At 53.1% G+C, this 20629-nt stretch overlaps 5 protein-coding genes across 5 annotated transcripts; 2 read left to right on the forward strand and 3 right to left on the reverse strand.

Annotated features, from left to right (window-relative positions):
* Positions 1–5231: 5231 nt before the first annotated feature.
* On the forward strand, positions 5232–6089 carry LRP88_14023 (uncharacterized protein; the record flags this gene model as incomplete). The annotated part of the gene is made up of 3 exons (XM_083250375.1): positions 5232–5235; positions 5295–5706; positions 5759–6089. The coding sequence occupies 3 exons, from the start codon at positions 5232–5234 to the stop codon at positions 6087–6089; spliced, it is 747 nt and encodes a 248-aa protein (XP_083094709.1).
* Positions 6090–7059: 970 nt separating this feature from the next.
* LRP88_14024 (bifunctional 4-alpha-glucanotransferase/amylo-alpha-1,6-glucosidase) lies at positions 7060–11901 on the reverse strand (the record flags this gene model as incomplete). The annotated part of the gene is made up of 3 exons (XM_083250376.1): positions 7060–7131; positions 7196–11555; positions 11669–11901. The coding sequence occupies 3 exons, from the start codon at positions 11899–11901 to the stop codon at positions 7060–7062; spliced, it is 4665 nt and encodes a 1554-aa protein (XP_083094710.1).
* A 1989-nt stretch (positions 11902–13890) lies between these two features.
* On the reverse strand, positions 13891–15628 carry LRP88_14025 (uncharacterized protein; the record flags this gene model as incomplete). The annotated part of the gene is made up of 3 exons (XM_083250377.1): positions 13891–14916; positions 14979–15123; positions 15174–15628. 3 exons carry the CDS (start codon positions 15626–15628, stop codon positions 13891–13893), a joined length of 1626 nt encoding a protein of 541 aa, XP_083094711.1.
* A 1025-nt stretch (positions 15629–16653) lies between these two features.
* LRP88_14026 (fungal specific transcription factor domain-containing protein) lies at positions 16654–18318 on the forward strand (the record flags this gene model as incomplete). Its single annotated transcript, XM_083250378.1, has 1 exon — positions 16654–18318. The coding sequence occupies one exon, from the start codon at positions 16654–16656 to the stop codon at positions 18316–18318; it is 1665 nt and encodes a 554-aa protein (XP_083094712.1).
* A 473-nt stretch (positions 18319–18791) lies between these two features.
* LRP88_14027 (NAD-dependent glycerol-3-phosphate dehydrogenase N-terminus-domain-containing protein) lies at positions 18792–20115 on the reverse strand (the record flags this gene model as incomplete). Its single annotated transcript, XM_083250379.1, has 2 exons — positions 18792–19983; positions 20054–20115. 2 exons carry the CDS (start codon positions 20113–20115, stop codon positions 18792–18794), a joined length of 1254 nt encoding a protein of 417 aa, XP_083094713.1.
* Between the last annotated feature and the right edge of the window lie 514 nt (positions 20116–20629).

Genomic DNA, 20629 nt, shown 5'->3' on the forward strand with positions numbered 1-20629 from the left:
TGACATCTATAGCATTAGGCCCTGTGCCCATGCCACATTTTCAAGGAAGACACAATGACAGAAACCTGGCAATAGGGACTGTAGTATGCCTGTAATATCCAGTCTTTTCAGCTAGTAGTAGCACACAGCTACGTGCTCAGTATCATGCTTTAGGAACAGCACAGTGGTCAGTCCATTCAAGGGGCGATATGGCCAAGACGAAAGCTGGAAATCCAAGGCTTTGTGATGAGTGTGTGACTGTTGCTTACACCTAGGGCATTGCAAGGCTGAGACTCGGGATGGCTAACGTGTCAATAGCATATGTCTAAGTCGCTCACCTGCGTGTGATTATGCAAGGCACATTGTTGGGGCAAATTGAAGTTGCTAATTGTATGCAGCCACTGAGAATTCAGGGCTACCAACATGAAATCATCGTCTTGATCCAGACATTGATTGGCCAATGACGTCTCGCATACTCATTTCTTGGCGACTTTCAACAGCAGAGCCCCCAAAGTGCAAAAGCGTCCCGTCCATCAGATGACCTCTCTGTCGTCGGCGCAATTGCGTTAAAAAGACCTTTCGACAGTTCCATCTCAAAGGCGTTCAAGAGAGACAAACTAATGCAATGCATGGGATATCACTCTTTGAGCAGACCAGGCTCTACAGCTCGCCGTATGAGCGCAACTCACAACAAGGCTTTGAGTAACATCATTACGCATAGCTCAACGGATGCTCGCGTCGTATTCTGACCTCGTGAGCTCGCTTATACCGCAGCCCTCGCGAGAAGACGCCTGATATGATACTCGTCAACTGCTGTGACACCTATGCTATTGAGATAGCGCCAAAGCAAGTCGAGTATCATCCTTGGCTCTCTACTTCCCGCATCGGACATGTCAGTCCGAGGTCAAAGCACGTATTATCATCCCATGCCTCGTCAAAGTTGCAACCACCCGCGCTCACAAGATCCATTGCCCCCCTGGTTTGTGCAACCCCAAGTCCCTCTCTCCGCCACGGCCACATCGAAAGGGGAAAGGGCTCGTTGCACAACTTAGCGAGTGGCTAAACAAAGTGTATGAAGCAGGCTCGGCGGGAGCGGCTATACATGATTGATAGCAACTCTCTGAGTGGCGGACCATGTTTTTGCCCTTCGCGGAAAGTCAATTCGACTCAAACCAGAGGGAGACATCGCAAGTTCTTCATTTTCGATACGTGTGCTTGGAATGTCTGGTTTATCGAATTATCTTGTGCATAGTTTCTTTTGCCATTCAACATGTTTTGTAAAGAGTCGCTTATATACAAAGACACCGCGGAGAACGGTTGTCTCTCTTCCCAAGCTTGGCACATTCAATCGGGGGGTGCATCCTCCTGGACCCAGCCCGGGACGATGTCTCGAAAACAGCTCACCGCATGCTTTAGCTCTGTCTCTAGGATCCCCAGTCGAGGTATGAGATCCCCATAGGTTGGATCGAGAGCATGCGAAGAGCCAGAGAACGACGTTTGGCGATGTTGGTGTGCGCGTGCATGCGGGCGACGAAGATGCTGCTTCCCGCTAGTCTCGAGTCTAGGTCAGAAGCTCTTTGCTGATCCCTTGGGGGGACAATACATAGAGCGAGGGAAGTCCCTGCCTTCTCGGTTGGGAGTTTACCTCCAAGGCAGGAAGCGCTTCCCAAGAGAATGCTCCTGAAATTCGACCCAACGAGGCATATCATCTCTGTGACCGCTCTGAGATCATAAAAATTCCCCAGATACCTCTTTCAAGATCACCTCAAGGTTCCAAATGGCCAAAGACGAGTTACAGGACAGCTCAGGGGTTGGCATTAGCTATCAAGGGAAAACAACATACCTCCCTCCCTCAACACCAAAAGCCAATGACAACAACACTCACGCTTCTTACCCTCGGCCCATCGGCAACAAACTGTGCACCGAGCCAGAAAGAGACATGACTGAGAGTGAATCGGTTTACAACAATCAGTCTAAGCAAAATCCGCCGGCAATGGCTCGATTTCTGGCTGAACGTGATAGTCCCTGGACTGTCTTTGGCCAGACGGGCTACCCTACAGCAGAATCACCACCTAACTTTGGCACCAAAACCACGACAACAGTGGCCACTCATGGTTCAGCAAGCGATCAAGGGCACGAGAACAGTCTAGTTTCAGAAGGTGGGAATGGGCAAGTCGACAGTGAGGTCAAGTCTGTTTGTGATGGAACTCAACGTGGGAAAGACGAGGCTGGGGTTCGACAGTCTTGAAGTGACACTTAGCGTGTTGCTGAAGACCACATGTCTTAGATGGCGCAATTTGAACAGTGTTTTCGGAATCAACCAAGAAAGTCAAAGGGATGAATGGGTGCGAGTGACCTCTAGGAATTCTAGGTATGAAGATAGAATACTACAGGCAACTTGGCTTTGCCAAACCTCAGCAGAAGCCAGTGGTGGCGGTTCACAACTATTTCGTTAACAGACCTCTGATATTACCATGTATACCATGTCAACGTTTGGCGAGTAATCATGGCGAGGACGTGATAGTCAGGTCAAGATATTCGACAAAGCATTCTTCGAGTCCTTGGCCTTGGATTACGGAGGTGGGTGATAAGCGCACAATGCCCAGCCGATACTTTAATTGATCTGGAACATGCTCAGCGTCCCTGAAATTAACTCACATTCTTTCTCAGTAGCACGGACTCTTGCAAATGATCTCGACTATTGCATGAACTTGAGAGAGCTTGAATGGTCAAGCGGCGTAGATAGGACTCGTGATGATGGTGACAGGAGTCGTCCTCGACAATTGATGTTTGTTAGGTTCTCGTTTCCAGCTGGAGGCAAGACATGGCCCCCACGGTTTGGGCATGGGGGTTTCGCTGTTGGCTGTGAGCGGCCTGCCCAAGAGAGCTGAGCTCCGATTTCCACTGCGAGGAACAGGCGGAGGTAATTGCTCAAGCAGATCGTGAGCAGCAAGCAAGGGCACCCGATGCTCCGACGTGGGAGTGAGCCGTGTCGAGTCGTCGTCATTCTCCCCACTCTGCCACTTTGCCAAGGGCATCAGCGCTGCTGCAGGCGGTCGAACGTATTAAAGGCTAATCGTTGGCAGCCATTGAGCTGGCATCCATCTCGTGTTGGCATCTCGCTGACCCAAGATGGCCAAGAGATGCCAATGTGACGTGACCATGAAGGGAGAGAGATGGTGAGCAAGATACGGGCACCTTGGCAGGGTTACAAGGCATGTGCTGATAACACGCTTCCGGTAGCAGTGGTGGCAGTGGTACTGAATGAACATTATCAGGGTTCACATAGAGTGAGTGACGTGCAATTGAGTCTTCTGGCGATATCGTGTTTCCCATGAGGACTCCAAAGTGCCAATGCCATCCCAACTTTGTCGGAAATTGCGCCCGTAACCCAGCCAATCACCATTGCGTGTGTGGAGCACTTTCAGGCACCTTGGGGGCGTGGACGGGACAATGCCCGCTGACAGTCAGGGCACTCAGCAAGGGGTCATCCGCTGTGGCGCCCAAATAGGTCGCCGAGCAGGCCTCGGAGCATCCACGATCAGCAGCTCTAGGGATGCGGCCAAAGACAGTTAGATCGTGAGTCTATATTCGTGCTGTTGGGGGGTTTCTGGCAGGAGCCGGACCCAGGCTAATGTCGTTGTACGAGGTTGCTCAAAAGCAAAAGCAGGGTGCGGTCAGTTGAAGCCTGAGCGCTGGCTGCTCTGAATCCGAGACACCAAGGGGGAAGCCTCAGTGAAACGGACACGGTTAGGATAAACAAAACAAAACAGACAGAAAAACAAGAGAAAGGGGCATGCATAAAGAGGCTGCTGAGTGATCTCCTCTGCATAAACCGGCACCTATAGGCTATTGGGACGGCGCAGCTTTTTTCTGCCGTGTGCAGTCAGCTTGTCCCCATCCAACGATATCCATCCAGCCAGCCAGGTCTCTCGATAGCTCCAAGAGCGCCCCGGCGCCACGAACCCGCTTGCCAAGTCCAGGCCGGTGGCTTGGGTTCTTGGGGATACACAGAGTGGAAGTACCGGAAGTCCATGCGCCCTCACATTGATGCGCCGGGATACCCGACCGATACTTGGCGCCCTGGTCACTCGGTACACTTTTGGCTTCTCGTACCCGCCGCCTGGGCGCGTCCTTCCCGGCGAGTCTCGTCCAGTGAGAGGCGAGCTCTGGACGGGGAAAGTAACCCCCCCAAAAAGTAGATCCGTTGATTCTTGGAAGGTCAGGTCGCATCGTCACGTTGGCTGACAGATTCGGATGGGCCAAGCAAGCAAGCAAGCAAGCAAGCAAGCAAGCAAGCAACAGGGAAAACAGAAGCAAAGGGTCGAGAAGCCAGGAATAACGGACAATTCCAAGCTTCTGCTGGCCACTCAAATTCCTGACCTGGCGTGCTCTCCCCACCATTTGTGTCTCTGGCCTCCCTCTCTTTCTCTTGGGTTCATCTCTTGCACATTCCCTCTGCCTTGATCTCATAATCCATATCTCGCTCCCTCTCCCTCCGACCCTGCTCCTGTTCCTGTTCCCGTGTTCTTCTCCCTCTCGTGTTCTTGCAAAAGAGGACAAAGACGAACCCGCTCTGGTCCCGCCTTCCCCCCCAACCCTGGCCGTTGCAACTTAAGTCAAAAGCGGCAGTCACAAGTCGCCCGACCCGACTCTCCCGCTCGCTCAGCTCTTTCCCAATATTTGGGCCTCGTCTCGTCTCCTTGACCCAATTTTTCCCCGGTCTTCCGAGTCGCTCGCTACGTACCTTTTTCTTCCCTCTTGCACTTGCACTTGCACCTGCATCCATCGATTCGCATCCTCCGTGTTTCGTCTACCGCTCGCCCTTTGTTCTTCCGACCAACCAACCGCCGACCTTGTCGTCAACCACCGACCGACCGACTGTCAAAGGACCGACCGAAAATTTAGAGGCACGCGCTCTTTCTCTCTACTCACTCCGGTCCCGTCCTGTCCTGTCCTGTCCTGTCGATCTTCTGGAAGGCTGAAAGAATAGAGAGGCTGGGAATAAGCCAAGCACCATCACGATTTTCAAGTGGCTTGGGTGACGACACGACTTGGTCAATAGCGCATTTGCACGCCTCCACTGCCTTGGCTTTTTCCGACTGACAACACACAACACCACCACTCTCCCACCGCCCTCTGCCAACTTTCGATCGACAACTCCTGGGCTATTCCTTGCCCTCGACATCGTCTTTCTCCTCGTCACTCTTTCTCTCATTTAACTCAGGGATTACAACCCAAGCGCTGTCAAAATGGGTGCGTCTCAGCGAATCACCCTATCACAATCCCCTCATACTAACATGCAATAATCACAGCTGCCAACGAGAACAGCCCTCCCGAGACCACCATCGTTCCTTTCAACGACCGAAAGGTCCTTCCTGCTTGCGCCGTCTCTTGTGGTGCTCTTTACGATGCCAACGGCGCCTGTGTCCCTCCCATCATCGCCGTCGATGCTGGCCCGAGTGCTTACACCCAGTGTTTCTGTCTCGATACCCGAGTCGCTGCATTCTCTACCGCAACCAAGGGCCCCTGCGACGACGCCTGTACTAACGACCCCAACGGCCTTTCCTCAATCGCCGCATGGTTCCGCGATATTTGCACAGTCGACGAGAACGCCAACAAGGGAAATGGAAATGGTCAGGCCTCCTCGAAGACGACGACAACCGATGGTTCCAGCTCGACCGGCGGGAGCAGAGTACCCGCCAACACCGGCGGCGGCGGTGATTGGTATGTTGCTTATTGATGAGAAGATGAGTATATACCTAACTAGGCCTTGCAGGATCTCGAACCACTGGCAGTGGGTGATTATGCTCGTCATTCTTGTGGTCGGCATTGCTGGAATTTGGATCGGTGCTTGCATCTGGCGCCGCCGTTACCTCCGCAAGAAGGACCGCCAGTCCTCCCTCGGCCAGAAGCAATCTGGCTCAGCATCTCGACCATCCTGGGGCCCCGGTATCGAAGCCTCCGAGGCTGGCGGCATGCCCTACAACACCGGCTACGACTCGAACCGAGATTCGAACGGCATGATGCTCCCCGGCGCTGGAGCTGCCGTTGTTGAAGAGAAGCCCAAAAAGGAGAAGAAGCGATGGATCGTCCGTGACCGAACATGAGTTTATTGCTCGATTTTGCGCCACGTCTCGTTTCTCAATTTTTTTTTCACGACTCTCCTTACCAACGTCCGATCCGAAACAGCAACATCCTGTGCATCTCACGATATAAACCGTGCATTTATCTATACGGCCGTACTTTCCGACACCCTCGATTACCTATGATTTGACCAGTTGGGGATTATACCCAGCACCTTACAGAAGGGAGGAAACACAAGCCACGCATGACAAGACATGAGCAACTGTCTCGAATCGCGTAACCCTGAGACAGGGCCAGAGCATAACTTGTGGTTACATCCTCTACTTCCCTTTGTGGCACGTGAGCCACGCTTGCTTTATTTTGACATTGTCTTTGTTTGTTTTCGGTGGCGTTTCAGTGTCTTTTGGATATCCGGCGTTGCTGGGAGAGGCGCAGCCCGCTGGTTTTTTTGGTGGCCGCCACCACGGAACCACCACTCCACGCTTTGAAAGGCGTGGTTGGAATGCAGGGCTTGGCACCATGGGGAAAATGATTTGTCTTGTTTTATTCAAGCCGACATAACGGAAGTTGCTTGTGGACATTGGTGCCGCATATTGAAGGCCTCTCAGGTTCGAGGGCAAGGGGCATGGGAGTCTATCCTTGATATACAATCCTACTATTTTCAAGCCGTTAATCATGCCATTTCTGGTCCGGTGAAGGACTAGACCTCAAGCTGTGCTACTACGGGAATAAGCCTATCAATGAGAGGTCTAGCGTTGTCATGGAATCAATCTGGATCTTGACTTGAGCGCCTCAGAGATCATGGCTTGAAGAAAACACGCAATCCCCAGTAGCAACCGAACGCCTGGTAACCAAGTGGTGGTGGCTAAAAAATACTTGCCATTAACCTGATCTAGGAGAATACTCGTAATGCAAAGATGCAGAGTCCGTCGTCGTGTGCTCATGTCCATGCCCATGCCCAGTGTCGTCATATCCTTCTCTTCTATCCTATCCCTACTTTTGCTCCTCCACAGCATCCATGTACAAGTCGATGAGACATCCAGCCGACCAAGCTTGTGTGGGGCTCTGCGTGAGTGTTAGCATGAGATCGACATGTTGATCTTGCATATGTATATAAACTTGAACGTACCGAGTCTGGACAGTATTCTCCATTCTTCTGGGTCAGCTCCTGGAGACCGGCCCAGGCACTCTCCCGGATCATCTTCTTGCACCCACTGAGGCGTCGGGTAACCTGCTGGAAAGCCTCAGTGCGGCCCTCAGGCGTCGTCCGCCTCTTGAGGTCAAACTTGAGCAGAGCTCGGAGGAAGAAGCCCGTAGGCCATATCCACTCAGGTCCCTGGTGGTAGTTTCGTCCCTTGCTCGTGGCAAAGTCATCACTGTCCTCGCTGTTGATGTAGTAAGGGCGGTAGTTGAGGTCTGCGGGATCCAGTGTGGCCATTCCTTGAGGGCCTCGGAGGACCTCATCAGCGAGGCACAGAGCGTGCATGGCATGGTCGGGATCAAACAGGTCAGGCGCCGTGGTCATGGCAATGGCAAAGTTGGGGCGCAGTTGGTAGTCCTCGTACTCCTTGCCCGACTTGTAGAGGTCCTTGTAGACTCCGCGGCGGTTGATGATGGGGGTGTTGACGTCGTATTTGGAATCATCTTCGGGTGACAAGGGCACATAGTAGCATCGTTCAAAGTTGGCCTTGACCAATCCTGCCCAGTCAGCCAACGAGATGGAGCTACCATTAGACTTGTCCACACTGCCATATGCGTACTGGCCCTTCTCGTGGAGTCCAGCTAGCCAGTTGAGAGTGCTGTAGAGCATGCCCGTGATTTCAATAGCAGCACCATCACGGGGAGTTCCAGGAACGCCCTTGGAACCAGCACGCTCACTTTCACCCATCTTGTCCATCCATGTGCCGCAGTTGAACTGGTTGCCTCCGAAGATGATACCAGTCTCCCAGTCGACCTTGATGTCCTGGTTGAAGCCCTCATCCTTCATCTGAGAATCGATTTGAGGACCAGCGTTGGCTTCTCGGTACTTCATGCCTGAAGCATGTCTTTGAAGCGCCTCCTGGATGACATCTTCAATGGTGCTCTCCTTTGAATACGCCCTCGAGTCATCAGTGGGGAACCAAGTGTCGTCGTAGGGCAAGAAGCGACGCTTGACCTTGGTCTTGAAAATGCTGACACCTTCAGGGGCAAATCGTGTGTAATCTTGGATGCACTGAAGGAAGAACCAGATCGAATCTCGAGAGTTGTACCGAGGCGCATCGCCGCTGCTAAGGAGGTTGGGAATCATGCCATGCTTCAACACGCTCGCAAAGGCCAGGATGTGCTCCTTGGCATCATTGAAACGGCCGGTGCCGATGAGGAGACCACGGAGAGAGATGAAGACGTCTCGTCCCCAGCATCTTGCCCATTCCACGGCGAAGTGAGGAAGGCCAGCGGCAAGAGAAGGCACCAGCTTGTTAGGCCACAGAGATGCCGACTTGACGTACCCGACCTGCTGGACACTGACCATGGCCAGGCTTTGCAAGAACCATTGCCCATCTCTCACACTCGCGTTCATGAGCTCCAGAGACCTCTCCCAGCTGGCCATGTAGGCAGTGCGCAGGACAAGGCCAAAGTAACGAGGGAGTAGGAAACTCGGAATCTTCCGGATAGCATCAAACCGCTCCTTCAGCCACGTTAAAGGCTGCGCAATGGCTTCGTTTCCGGGAATGGCACTAATTCTCTGTAGTCGGGCCAAGATGTAGTCCAACGCCCACTGGCCATCACGCAGATTCTGACACAGCGGATGAGCCAGGTTGTTGTCTCGGATAATGTCCTTGAGGAGACTCCACCATCCCTGAAGACCAGCGTAGACGAGCTTTCCATGTCCGGGGATATCGTATACACCATCCCGGCCATCGCTCTCGGCTCGCTCTTCAGCCTCACATCGGTACAGAAGGTAGTTGAGGTCAGACAGGCTGAGCTCATTCCATGCAGCCTTGGCTCCCGAGGTGACGTAGTTGTCCAGACCCGAAGAGTGCTCCGCCGCTGGGATCCACGTCTCAAAGAGTGCAATACTTCCCGGAGGGAACTTGTCGCGCACTGTAATGGTGGTGTCATCGCCTTTGATCTCCATCCGAATTCCTGGAAGGTCCTTGACCCGGCTGGGCAGGCCACGCAGGTACTTCTTGTCCTCGAGGATTCGCTTGGTTGTCTCCTCGCTGGCGTCAACCTCAAGCATCCAGCTGCCAAGATGGCGGGCTTTGGTGCCAGTGAGATGTACAGCACTAAAGGCACCGTTGCCATTGCCGTAGCCGGGGAATGCGGTATGAGCAATCAGGAAGTAACCTTTTCGGGACTCGGGGTGGACTCGGTGGACGGTGATGTACTGGTCCTCATGGTGGATGTGAGTCTCGTCATAACCGTCCTTGCCCATCAGAGTGTGAATCTGGTTAAGCAACTTCTTGACACCGCCAATGCCATCCTCGCCGCCTCCAATCTTAATAGGCTTGGGTCCAGACGATGCTGATGTGTAGAGGCGAGTCTCGTTCACCAGATCCACGAGCTTCGGGTAGATCTCGTCATAGCCCATAACACTGCCAGTGGCACTTGAGCACATGCAGACAAGGGCTGCGTTGGGTAGGGTATCTCGAGCATCACGCTTTTGAGCTGGCGTCTCGTTGTCGTGGGTGCAGTCCATGAACAGGGCATGTACTGGGCTCGGCTTGACTGTTCGGACGATCTCTCTGGAGAAGGGCCCAGAGCCATTGGTATCACTGGCCTTTGGGCTCGTAGGACTTCCCGAAGGCGTGCGAACGTCTGACTTGGAGACCTCGTCAACCTCAAAGCTGCCAATAGGTCGGCCACCGTGCCTGTGCACAAGCCGGCTGAGCTCGCCCGTGCTCCACGCCTGCATAGCTTCACGGATAAGAGAGCTGAGGCCGAGACGCTTCACAAAGACATAATCCATCTCTTCAGACCCAGTGAACAGCTCAGCGACTACATATAGATCTGGTCGCACCCGGCGGGCCTCGTCCAATATGTGCTCAGCGACGTGAATAGGGGTAGAGTGGCAGTTGTCAATACGAAGGCCAGCAAAGTACTTGGCTAGCATGCGAGCATACTTGGTCATATGCTCCCATAGCCAGGGGTTGTCTTCCGGGCTCGAGCCATATCGCAGCTTGACGCAATCGCCCCAGACAATAACTTCTCGGCGAAGGTAAACTCGCGAGGCAGGGCCCGCATTATCAACGAGCGCATTGCCACCCCAAACCCATCCATTGTTGACCAAGGCAGTGTCCTCAGGCTTGTGCTTGGATGTTGTGGCGTTGGCAGGAAGTCGAGTAAAGTATGTCTCGATCAGGGGGTTGGCTTGGTTGATGGGACCCAGCTTGGGGCCGTGATCGTCAAGTCGGACATATTTTATCCTGTTAAAGATTTGCTGAAGGATATCGTCCACTTCGGAGTCGTACTCCTTGTAAAAGTCCACGTTGAGAATATCCAGGATCTCGACAATCTTGGCTCTTGCTGTGGCATCATCAGGGGACTCTAAAACAGAGGACAAGAAGCTTGCAGCGACATCTGGCTTGACTCTTCTGCGGAAACGCTCTCCCATACGATCTGTACCAGCCAAACCAAAATCTCTCATAAAGGTGACCTGGTCCTTGACCGGCGCCGCCTTGACCTTTTGGAGCTGCTTCTCAAACTCGGCCGAGTCTTCGGGGGTGTATAGGTTTCCCTTGGAGAGAGCTTCGACCGTCGCATCGGTGTCCCGGTCGACATCGAGGGCGTAGTATTCCCACAGCCGAATCTTGGCAACAACCTCCGTCTTGATTGCGTTCATGATCAGGAGCAGATCTTCGCTGGACTTGAGCTCGGTTGGCAACCCAAGCTTCTCCAAGTTCTCACTTAGCTCCAGGAGCTTCGTGTCAAGCTGGTAAGCAGACTCCAGCCAGGGGGCCGTAGTGAGGTTGTAGCCGGCCTCGGGGTGCTCCTCCAGCCACTTGGTGTTGTTTGCTGTGTGGTTAAGCACAATGTCGGTCAAGCTGAGCAGGGAATGGTTCTGTTCGAGACTGGCTACCATCTTCTGGACGTCCTCCTCGCCCTTGGGGAAACAGGCAGGGTCCCAGCCAAGTTGGTCGTACAAGCTGTAGGGCGAGTTGGACTCTCCGCGCACCTGTAGAGGAGTGAAGTGGATCATATTGTAGCCGCGATCACTGATGCCGCCGAGGTGACGCTCCCAGTCGTTGGGATATTTGCCCATGAACTTGCTGATAACCGAGAAGATTGACAGGGCGGGCAGCGGCAACGGCCGGCCGTCAAGCTTGAGTCTGGGCGCAACATCGATGTAGTACAGAGGGGTCTTCTTGAGGTTCTCCTTCTGGTCAGAGCTGTCTTCTAGCTCTTTCTTGAGGTCGGGGAGCTCGGCGTAGGTGGTGTAGAAGGCATAGGCTCCAGGCTGGTGAATGGGGATGGAGATTTCGAGTGTGCGATTGAAGTCTGGCGTGAGCCTGAGTTGCGACAAGAGTTAGTGACTGTGCTGCTGCCATCCGCTGGGTTCTTAGAGGAGTGCCGGAGTTCTGCAAATAACTCAATTGGCCCCAGGAGCTCGAAATAGACTCACTTGTACTCGCGAAATTTGTCGCGACGAAATTTCTGACCCTCGTCGGGGATGTTGACCCAGAGGCTGCCATGACGACAAATGGACGAGGTGCCCTCGATAGCAAAGCGTATCGTGATAGCATCATTGGACCTGGGAGCCAGATAGATGTACTCGCCCGGCACCTGAGGCGAGCCATCGTCGTTGAGCGGCAGCAGATAGACCTCGTTGGACGTCATGGTGTGCGGTGGGCTCATGATGAGAGGAGAGAAGGGCGGGCGCTGCGTGCCCCGCGGAACGACAAGTACCTCTTGGAGACGGGATGGAGCACATCCACTGCAGCTGCAACCACAGTCACAGCCAAGGAACCGCGTAGCGTAGGTAGTGGAGCAAATGATGGCTAACGGTTCGTGTCGGCGGGGAGCTTTAAGCACGCTGCTTGGGTCGTTTTAGTGGGCTCGCCTGTGCTTGGTCCAGGGATCTGGGATCTGGGATCTCGGGCGGGATCGACAGATTGGCTGATGAGCAGTAGAGACGATGTGATGTGCCAGAGATAAGGCGATGTAGGGAGGGAGGTGAGGGGCTGGAATCTCCGATGGGATAATCCAGAAGAGGGATGATGAGGAAAAGAAGAGGGAAAAGAAGGTGTGAGGATGGAAAGGATAGTCCGAGCGAGTAGGAGAGGACGGGACCTAGCCACAGCGGGAGGATATGGCTGTGGTTGACGAGGTGAAGGACAGAGACAACACCAAAAAGTCGGCTACACAAGAGTAAGAAAGGGGAGAGAAGAAAAGAAAAAGCCAAAAAATCAGCTCGTCAACATCAAGCCATTTCTCTATAACCGAATCTGGGCAACTTAGTATCAGGTAGCAGCAGTAGTAAGCATCAACTCTGTGTTACCTCCCGTCTCATCCGTAGAGTCTGGGCGGTCAACACGAACGACGGGAGCCAGGGTCAACCAAGTTTCCTGCCTTTAGAATCATCACAAACACGGTCGAGGAGCAGGGGCATTCGCTCCCGGGGCGAGGCTGGAGCAAAGCAAGCCCAACAAAAATAATTCACGCATGGCCAGTGGACGAGAAGGAATTGAGTTTTTTTCTTCTTCTTTTCTTTGTTTGGTCGTGAAGAGATGAGCTGAGACGCACGAAGCTTGATGCTCTTGGCCTAGCTCGAAGCAACACCAAGAACAAGCACTGCAGAGTAAGCGGGACAGCGGCCGACGGAGAACGGACTAGCCTTGAATGGTTACGAGTCGAGCTCAAGTCCAAGCGTCGCCAGGGGAAGCTTCGCAAACGATGAGTGAGGGGAAGCTTCCAAGTGCGGCTGTCGTGAGGAGACTGGCCTAGGTAGTCTTGGCTTATGTCTCGGTGACCGCTTCTAGCATCTTTTTGGTGGCATATGGGCTCATGAGAGTCTTGTCCTCCTTCATGATTCGACTTTGCGAGTAAGTCATGAAAATCTGCCAACCTCCTTCACATGCCCCAAACCTGGTTTTGTCAGGAATTACGTCATTGAAGCGCAATGCAAGTTCCCCAATAATTTCCATCTGCGGGCAAGAGCTAGCGCCTCGTCCACGGATCCATCCAGGATCCCGACTCTCCGGCGGGGCGCGCTACAAGATCGGTGGACTTTAGGGCAGAGCTTGGGGCTCGAGGTTCACTGAGGAGTACTTATCACGTAGTAACAAGAGTGTCTTTATTCATAAGGAGGGGAATTGTTAAGTTCAAAGGTATGCTGGTTAGGAATTGAGTTCTTGAGCTCTTCAATGCACTCAAACTAGACACAACAGCTGTATGCGCCTTGGTTGTTCAACAGCCCGTTTCTGCGTCCACCCGTCGATCAGAACAAGACCTGGAGTCTAGAACGGTCCTTATGCCGATCATTCAAGATGGTCGAGGTACCTGGAACTAGGCGTGAATCATCTTGAATACCTAAGGAGAGAATCAGCCGGTAACTGGATGCCTAGGAGATGGTGGTTTGGTGTGCGCCTTCAGTTGTGTAGTTGTAGCAGGATGGTAAAACTAGAAGACAGCGATAACATGTAAAGTCTATGTAAAGAATAAGGGTTCTATGAATAACAATGGATATTTTAAACACCATTTTTCTGTATCTTTTTAATAATGCACCATCTCCCCACCAAACAAACCTCCCCTCAACCATCCACGCTCCTTCATCCACATCACCCATCGTTTACCCACCGCTTGTTCCACTTTCTGCTCAGTCAGCTCCTCCACTTCCATCATCCTTCAAAACCGCTTCTTTGTAAGAAACAGCGATGAAACAGTCAGCAGCGCACCCGCAGCGATCACCATGACCCAAATCTCCGAGATGGTCTTGACCAGCACATCCAGGCACCGCCGCCTCAGCTCAGGGTTGATGGTTGCCAGAATCTTGCTCTGCGAACCCGCGATAGCCGCCCGGATCTCCTCTGTCGAGAAGCCTTGACCCTGGAGTACCTTGTTCATGCCGTCGAATGCGCGGCTTTGGAAGATGGAGCTTGCGATCGCTAGTCCCAGCATTTGACTCTTGCCCTGGGAGATGTTGAGGAACTGGATCGACTCGGCGAGTCGGTCTGGCTTTACGATGTGCGCAGCTACCGCGTAACTCGCCTGACTAGTCGTTAGGCCAAAGCCCAGGAGTGCTGAGAAGCCGTAGGTGTAGCTCGCGGGCGAGTCGGCCTTGATGGTGTACATGGTTGCACCGCCGGCTGTGAGCAGAAGGCCAGAGATCAGGTACCAGACCATGTGGTAGCCGGTACGGGGCATGGCATATCCACAGAAGAGGATGGCCGAGATGTAAAAGAAGATGAAGGGGAGAAGACGGACCGCCGCCTCAGTTCCCGAGTCACCGTGGACAAAGAGAAAGTACAGCGGGATGTAATACACGGCAACGAACAGACCAGCTCCACCACACGCAATGGCGATGTACAAGATTATCATCTGGGGATTGGCCAGGAAGTCGCAAGGGAAGAGCCGATCGATCTTGTTGGTGAAGACGGTGTAGTACTGCGTGATGGCGAACGCAGCGACGAAGACGACGAAGAGCACGACGCAAGTGATGAATCGGCCATCATCCCACGCCCACTCAGGACCGCCGAAGGTAAAGGCGAGGACAAAGCAGACATAGATGCCCGTGTTGAGGGTAATTCCGAGCCAGTCAAGCCTCTTCAACTTGTCAACAAAGGATGTGTCGGGTTGCTGAGGTAGCGAAGGTAGGGCGAAGAGGTAGATGGGCGACGTGACTGCAAAGATGACCAAGTTGAGATAGAATGCCTACAGTTGGTCAGTCAATGTCTTTCAAGCATGTTCGGGTTGTCAGGCTGAGATAGGCTTACCCATCTCCAGGTTGCAGCGCTGTCTGACAATAGACCTCCAACCACTGGCCCAAGGATACACCCTCCTCCATAGACGAAGCCTTCGAAGGCGATATAGAATGCCGCTTCACGAGGACTGGCAGTCGAAGATACCAAGTTCAATGTTCTACACGAGTTAGCGATGATTTCGTCTCACCGATATACCCTGAGTCTTACCCAAGATACATTCCCGCACCACCAGCGCCAGCCCAGACACGTCCAACGATCATGGCACCCATAGAAGGGGCAGCACCGCAAAGGGCACTAGCTGCTGAGAACATGACAAGAGACCCGATGTAAAGGTACTTCGTGTCAAAGATACCATACGCCTTGCCAAGGGGGAGGATGGCAACTGTGGCTCCCAGCCCGAAACCCACGCCGAGCCACCCAAGCTTTGTGACATTGTCAAAGGTCTCGGACACGGCAGCTTGGATGTCCGCGGCGATGGTAGTATCGAGTCCGTAGAGAAAGTTTGCTGAGAAGATGGCGACGCACACGAGGAACCAGCGAAAGCCCCTGATAGTTCTCTCCTGTTGAGGTTCTTTGGGCTCAGAGGTCGTAGGGCTGTTTTCGTCCGATGACTCGTCTCGGAGGGTTGGAGTGCTCGAAGAAGGGTTATTCTGTTTCTCCATGTCTCCTTGGTTCATGCCAGGGGCATTGTGAGTGATAATGGAACTCATAGTTGGTGATGTAAAGGTGTTCTAGTGAACGAAGCTTGGAACTGCTGCTGAGACAAGACATCTTGGTAACAGCGAACCGATGGTATTTATCTACAGAATCCTCTTGTTCAACGCGACTGAATTTCACAATCCTCATCTTCCCAAAGGAGTCAACTCCAGAACTCCTCGATTCCGGCCAAAGCTGTGAGCGAGGTTGACCGGAATTCCGGGGTCTGACCAATCAGACGCGGCGGAACCACGGAGACTTTTGGGTCGCAACTACGGAATCCAAAATATATCCGCAATCTCCGCCCAGCTTCATCTTGCAACTCACTGCTTTCCAATCTTTTCGTTAAAAGACCCATAGGAGCCTGTTTCTTATTTGTAATGCTCCCTCTGTTATCTCTAGGGTCACACAATGGCGAGGGTAGGGCTGAAATTTGTTCGCCTACGCTCTCGAAACCATCGAGGAAGCAAGTCTCTCGGGCCTGCGATCACTGTCGCTCGAGACGGGTAAAGTGCGATCATGGGAAACCGTGTAGACCTTGTCGGCAGAAGGGGCTACAGTGTAATAGCAGGGGGAGGTTCAGTGACGAGGCTCGAACTCTTCCCCAGGCGTTGCAGTGAGTTTGCGATATCGAGTGGTGGAGTTTTACTAACACCCTTCTTCGTGTAGGGAAATTGAGAGGCTAAGACGTCGGGTGGAAGAACTAGAGTCTCAACTAGAGGAAGCACGTCGTCATGTTGCATCGTTGCCTTCAGGCATTCCCACTCCTACTCACTCAACTCCTTCATCGACCGAACTTCAACTATATCCCTCGCCCTCAAGCCCAACACCAGCGCTCTCACCACCGAAAAGGCAATGGGAGGGGATCTACACAGCATCTGGTCGCTCCGACCAGACATCCTATTATGGCCCATCCTCATCCCACTACTTCCTCGGCCGTATCGGTTGCTTTCTAAGCCAAGCCTTCCACCAGCCGCTACAACACAGGTGCATGGAACCAAAAGGGATGAACAGGAGACTCGACGACCCTACAGGCCAGGAAGACGCCATATCTCGAACAGACCGTCGAACTGAGGTTCCTAAGCCGTCCATGTCTCGCATGCAGGAAGAGTATTTTCTCAACCTGTTCTGGGAATCACACCACGCCAACATGCCCATCATCCAGGAAGGCGAATTTCGAAAGCTTCACAACTCATTATGGAGCGGCTCTAGTTCCTATCGCAAGCCATCTGCCCTGGTGGACATCATCCTTGCCATCTCGATGCAGTACGGCTGCGCATTCCTGCTTCGGGGCTCGGGCACCAACAGCCGCGATCAAGATGATGCCAGCATCGCAGGCCGGTGGTACTACCGAAGATGCCAAACCCTCCTCGCCTCAGAGCTGGAAAGCCCTTCGATTACGACGCTGCAGTGTCATCTCTTCTCCGTCGTGTACCTCTGCTGCGCATCCTTCCAGAACATGGCGCACTCAACCCTCGCCGCCGCCATGTCCGTAGCGCAAACCCTCGGATTACATCTCGAACCGCCAGCGTCAATGCCAAGAGCCGAGAAAGAGCTTCGAAAGAGGCTCTGGTGGGCGACATTCATCAACGATTCCAAGACCGCCCTGAAAGTCGGCAGACCGCTCTCGGTGCAAAGGTCTCAGATCACGGTCTCCCCTATCAGCGACGACGAAGAAGCTGCTTCCTTCTTCGACTCGAGTCTAGGATCTTATGACGGAGTGACGTGGCTCACCTACGCTGCTCAGAACCAGAAGCTCATAATTGTCTCGACAGATATCCACAATGCTTTTTACGAGAGATGTTCCGAGATTCTCGGGCAAAGCAATCACTCGACGCCCTACAAGAACTCCAGGGACCTCGAATCTTGCGCCAAGTTTAGTACTAGCCAGTCGCCTGCCCTCCAAGCATGGGCCGATCAAGTTCCCGCGGGCTTGAGGCTTCAACGGCGAGACTCAGGTGCCCCCTTTTCCGTCGATCGAACCCCCATCCTAATCGACTCCTGTGCACCACTCTGGCTGCAACGTCACCGAATCTGCCTCGAGCTCATCTACCACACTCTCCAATCCAACCTCCGCCGCCCATTCATCAACTTTGCCCCTCCGCCAGGGACATACACTCCCACTGCAGAGCGCCACGCAGTGACCTGCGCAAACCATGCCGCGGCATACACCCACATCTTACACCAGACTCTTCAAGAAACAGACATTATGAACGGTTGGCAAGAGTTCTTCATCTGGCAATGGAACGCCGCGGTCAACATGATCGGTTTTGTGCTCGCGTGTCCCATCAACGCCGCGACGAGCAGCGTTCGGAGAGCCATCGACAAGGCCGTCGAGGTCTTTGAGGTTTTTGGTAGTGATTTTGCTATTGCTGCGAGTGCGGCAAGTGTGACAAAGAATCTCACGGCAAAGGCTGACCTTTTGATGGACCAATTGCGCAGTGGTATCACTGCTGGCGCTGAGACGGGGGTCGTAGATGGTGTGGCGGGAATGACAGTAGGGGAAAAGGATAACGTCCAGACTGGACAGACCGCCGAAGAAGGCCTGACAGAGTTTATGGATTGGGCCTTGACTGTGGACTCGTTCAACAACTTTGAGGACTTGTTTGTTGATGTGAACAAGTCAATGGACTTCTGGGGCGTCAACCCTGTATGAACGACTAGAACTTGTATCCCATAAGCCGGCAGAAACCTCCAGAGGTCACAACCGGGGGTTCGAGTTAATCACATCCGTTTCTCTTAGGGATACTTTAGTCAATACTTAGCTTTGCCTAAGCAAGAAGTACTCAAAGCATAAGGATATAATAAATATGCTCACATTGACGCAACCCTCTTTGTTGTATCAATAACAGTGAGGCGAGATATAGAGCGGAGGTTTCTGCCAGCTTATGGAATAGAAACACTATGATAATCAGTAACTTGACCTATCAGAGTAATAATCACACCAAGATCATAAACCCAATTTGTACAAGTTCATCGCTCTAAATCACAATTCATTCCGAATTCGCCTGCCTGGTACTATGAGTAAACCCACGTAAACTACCTATCTGAGCCATACCAACGCCGCTCCATATTGACCAACCGTTCAACCTATGTTGTCTCCTAACCCTGCCCCATAATTCTAAACTTTCAAGAGTCTTGAACAAGGTTGGGAATATCATCCACCTTGGCCTGACCATTCAAGATGGCGTGCACTGCGGTGAACAGGGGGTACTCTGACTCTAGTCCTCTCGCCTTCAAAAAGCTGTTGACCTCCTCTGCCGTCGTAGTACCCTGGATCTTCTGTCCATTGAGTTCTTGTTGTTCGACTTCTTGCACCGAGATGCCCTTCTCCACGGACTTCTTGGCACAGCGGAAGTTACGACCACCGGAGCAGGAGGTGATCAGATCAGCAACACCAGCCGATGACTCTGTGAAGGTGGCAGTGTGCACGGTTTCGCCGAAGAATTCCTTGCCGAACTTGACCATCTCCATGAGACCAACACGCATGATGGCAGCCTTGGCGTTGTCACCCCAACCGCGACCATCGACGAAACCGGCTGCGAGAGCGACTACGTTCTTCAACGCACCACTCAAGGACACACCTGCAACATCAGACACCATCTGGACGTGGAAATAATGTCGGTGGAACAGGGTGCGGAAGCAGTCCTGGTCTAGAGGAGGGTAATCGGCGGGCATAGCGGTCAGCTTAGTCTTGGACGTTCGGCCACGGACATCCTTGTGGCGGATATCAGGAAGCTCGCCAATTGTAGGGTTGGGGCTTCCGTCACGCGGCGATGGAGCTCTGCTATTGTCCAAAGCCGGGGGGTCATAAGCAATGGTCGTCTCCGACCACTTCTCCTCGGCAATCTCGCGGGCCAAGTTTGCACCACTGAGCGCACCGCAGTAGATGCCAAGGCCATCACCAATCCACTCGCTAAACAGGCTCACACCGTCATCGGTGACGTTGACACCCTTGATACAGCTGATACCACGGGCGAAGGGCAGGATGTGCCCGTTGATCTGCTTGCAAACATTTGCAATAAACTGGTGGGGCAAGTTGAAGACGAGAATGGTGGAGTCCTTGACGGCGGCGCGAATGTCAGGGTTGGCGACAATGTTGTGAGGCAGGGCGATGCCGGGCAGATACTTGACGTTCTCGTGGTGCTTGTTGATCACCTCGGTGAGCTTCTGGGGCTTGTCGCCAATCGTTTCGTCATAGTACTTGGAGTCTTTGGAGATGGTCACGTCTTCCTCATAGACCCACATCTGGACCTCTTCCTCGAAGATGTCTTTGTTTGCGCGGGTGTTCTCGGCAAGGATTTTGGCAATCGTTGAGCCCCTGCATCACGGGAAAAGATGTCAGCAAGCTGCGCAAAGCTGAATTGAGCTTCGGAAGAGGTTGGGCGTACCAATTGCCGGATCCCACAATGGTCACCTTGTGCTTCTTCGAATGCCCGCCCAAGTTCGTCATGCTGCCGAATGTCGTCGTGGAGTAGCTGCGTGTGCAAGAAAGAATTCTTTTTGGCTTGATCAAGACAGAAGAAGGTCGCAAGACGAGGGAACGAAACATGCGAGAACAGGCAAAAGCGAAGCAAAAGGTACCAAGGAAGCAAGAGTGAAAGCTTGTGAGAGAGAGGAGGGGTAGGAGATATACGATGGATTTGTCTGGACCACCCTCAGCTCCCCAAGGTTGTTGAACCCTGGAGCAAGCCACAATGACGCAGGGCAGTAAAGTGGCGGGTGACACCGCCTTCCATAAACAGTCAAGCGCCCCATCAAAACCCATCGATTTTCCGGGGCAAGGGCCAGAAGGATGAGCCTGGGATCGGGGCCACCGACCTCCGACCGGCCGAGGCCATCACATGCAGCAAAGGCGTAGACGTGAGAGGCCAACAGCTGAAATCGCAGCTTTTGTTGCGTGGGCATATCCATTTTCACATGTGAAGCTGACAAGGATCTTGAGCACAGCATCGTTCTTGGGGAAC

The sequence above is a fragment of the Fusarium phalaenopsidis genome (assembly GCF_050370095.1).
Source record: "Fusarium phalaenopsidis strain FUZ10S chromosome Unknown contig_32332, whole genome shotgun sequence".
Classification (NCBI taxonomy): Eukaryota; Fungi; Ascomycota; class Sordariomycetes; order Hypocreales; family Nectriaceae; genus Fusarium; species Fusarium phalaenopsidis.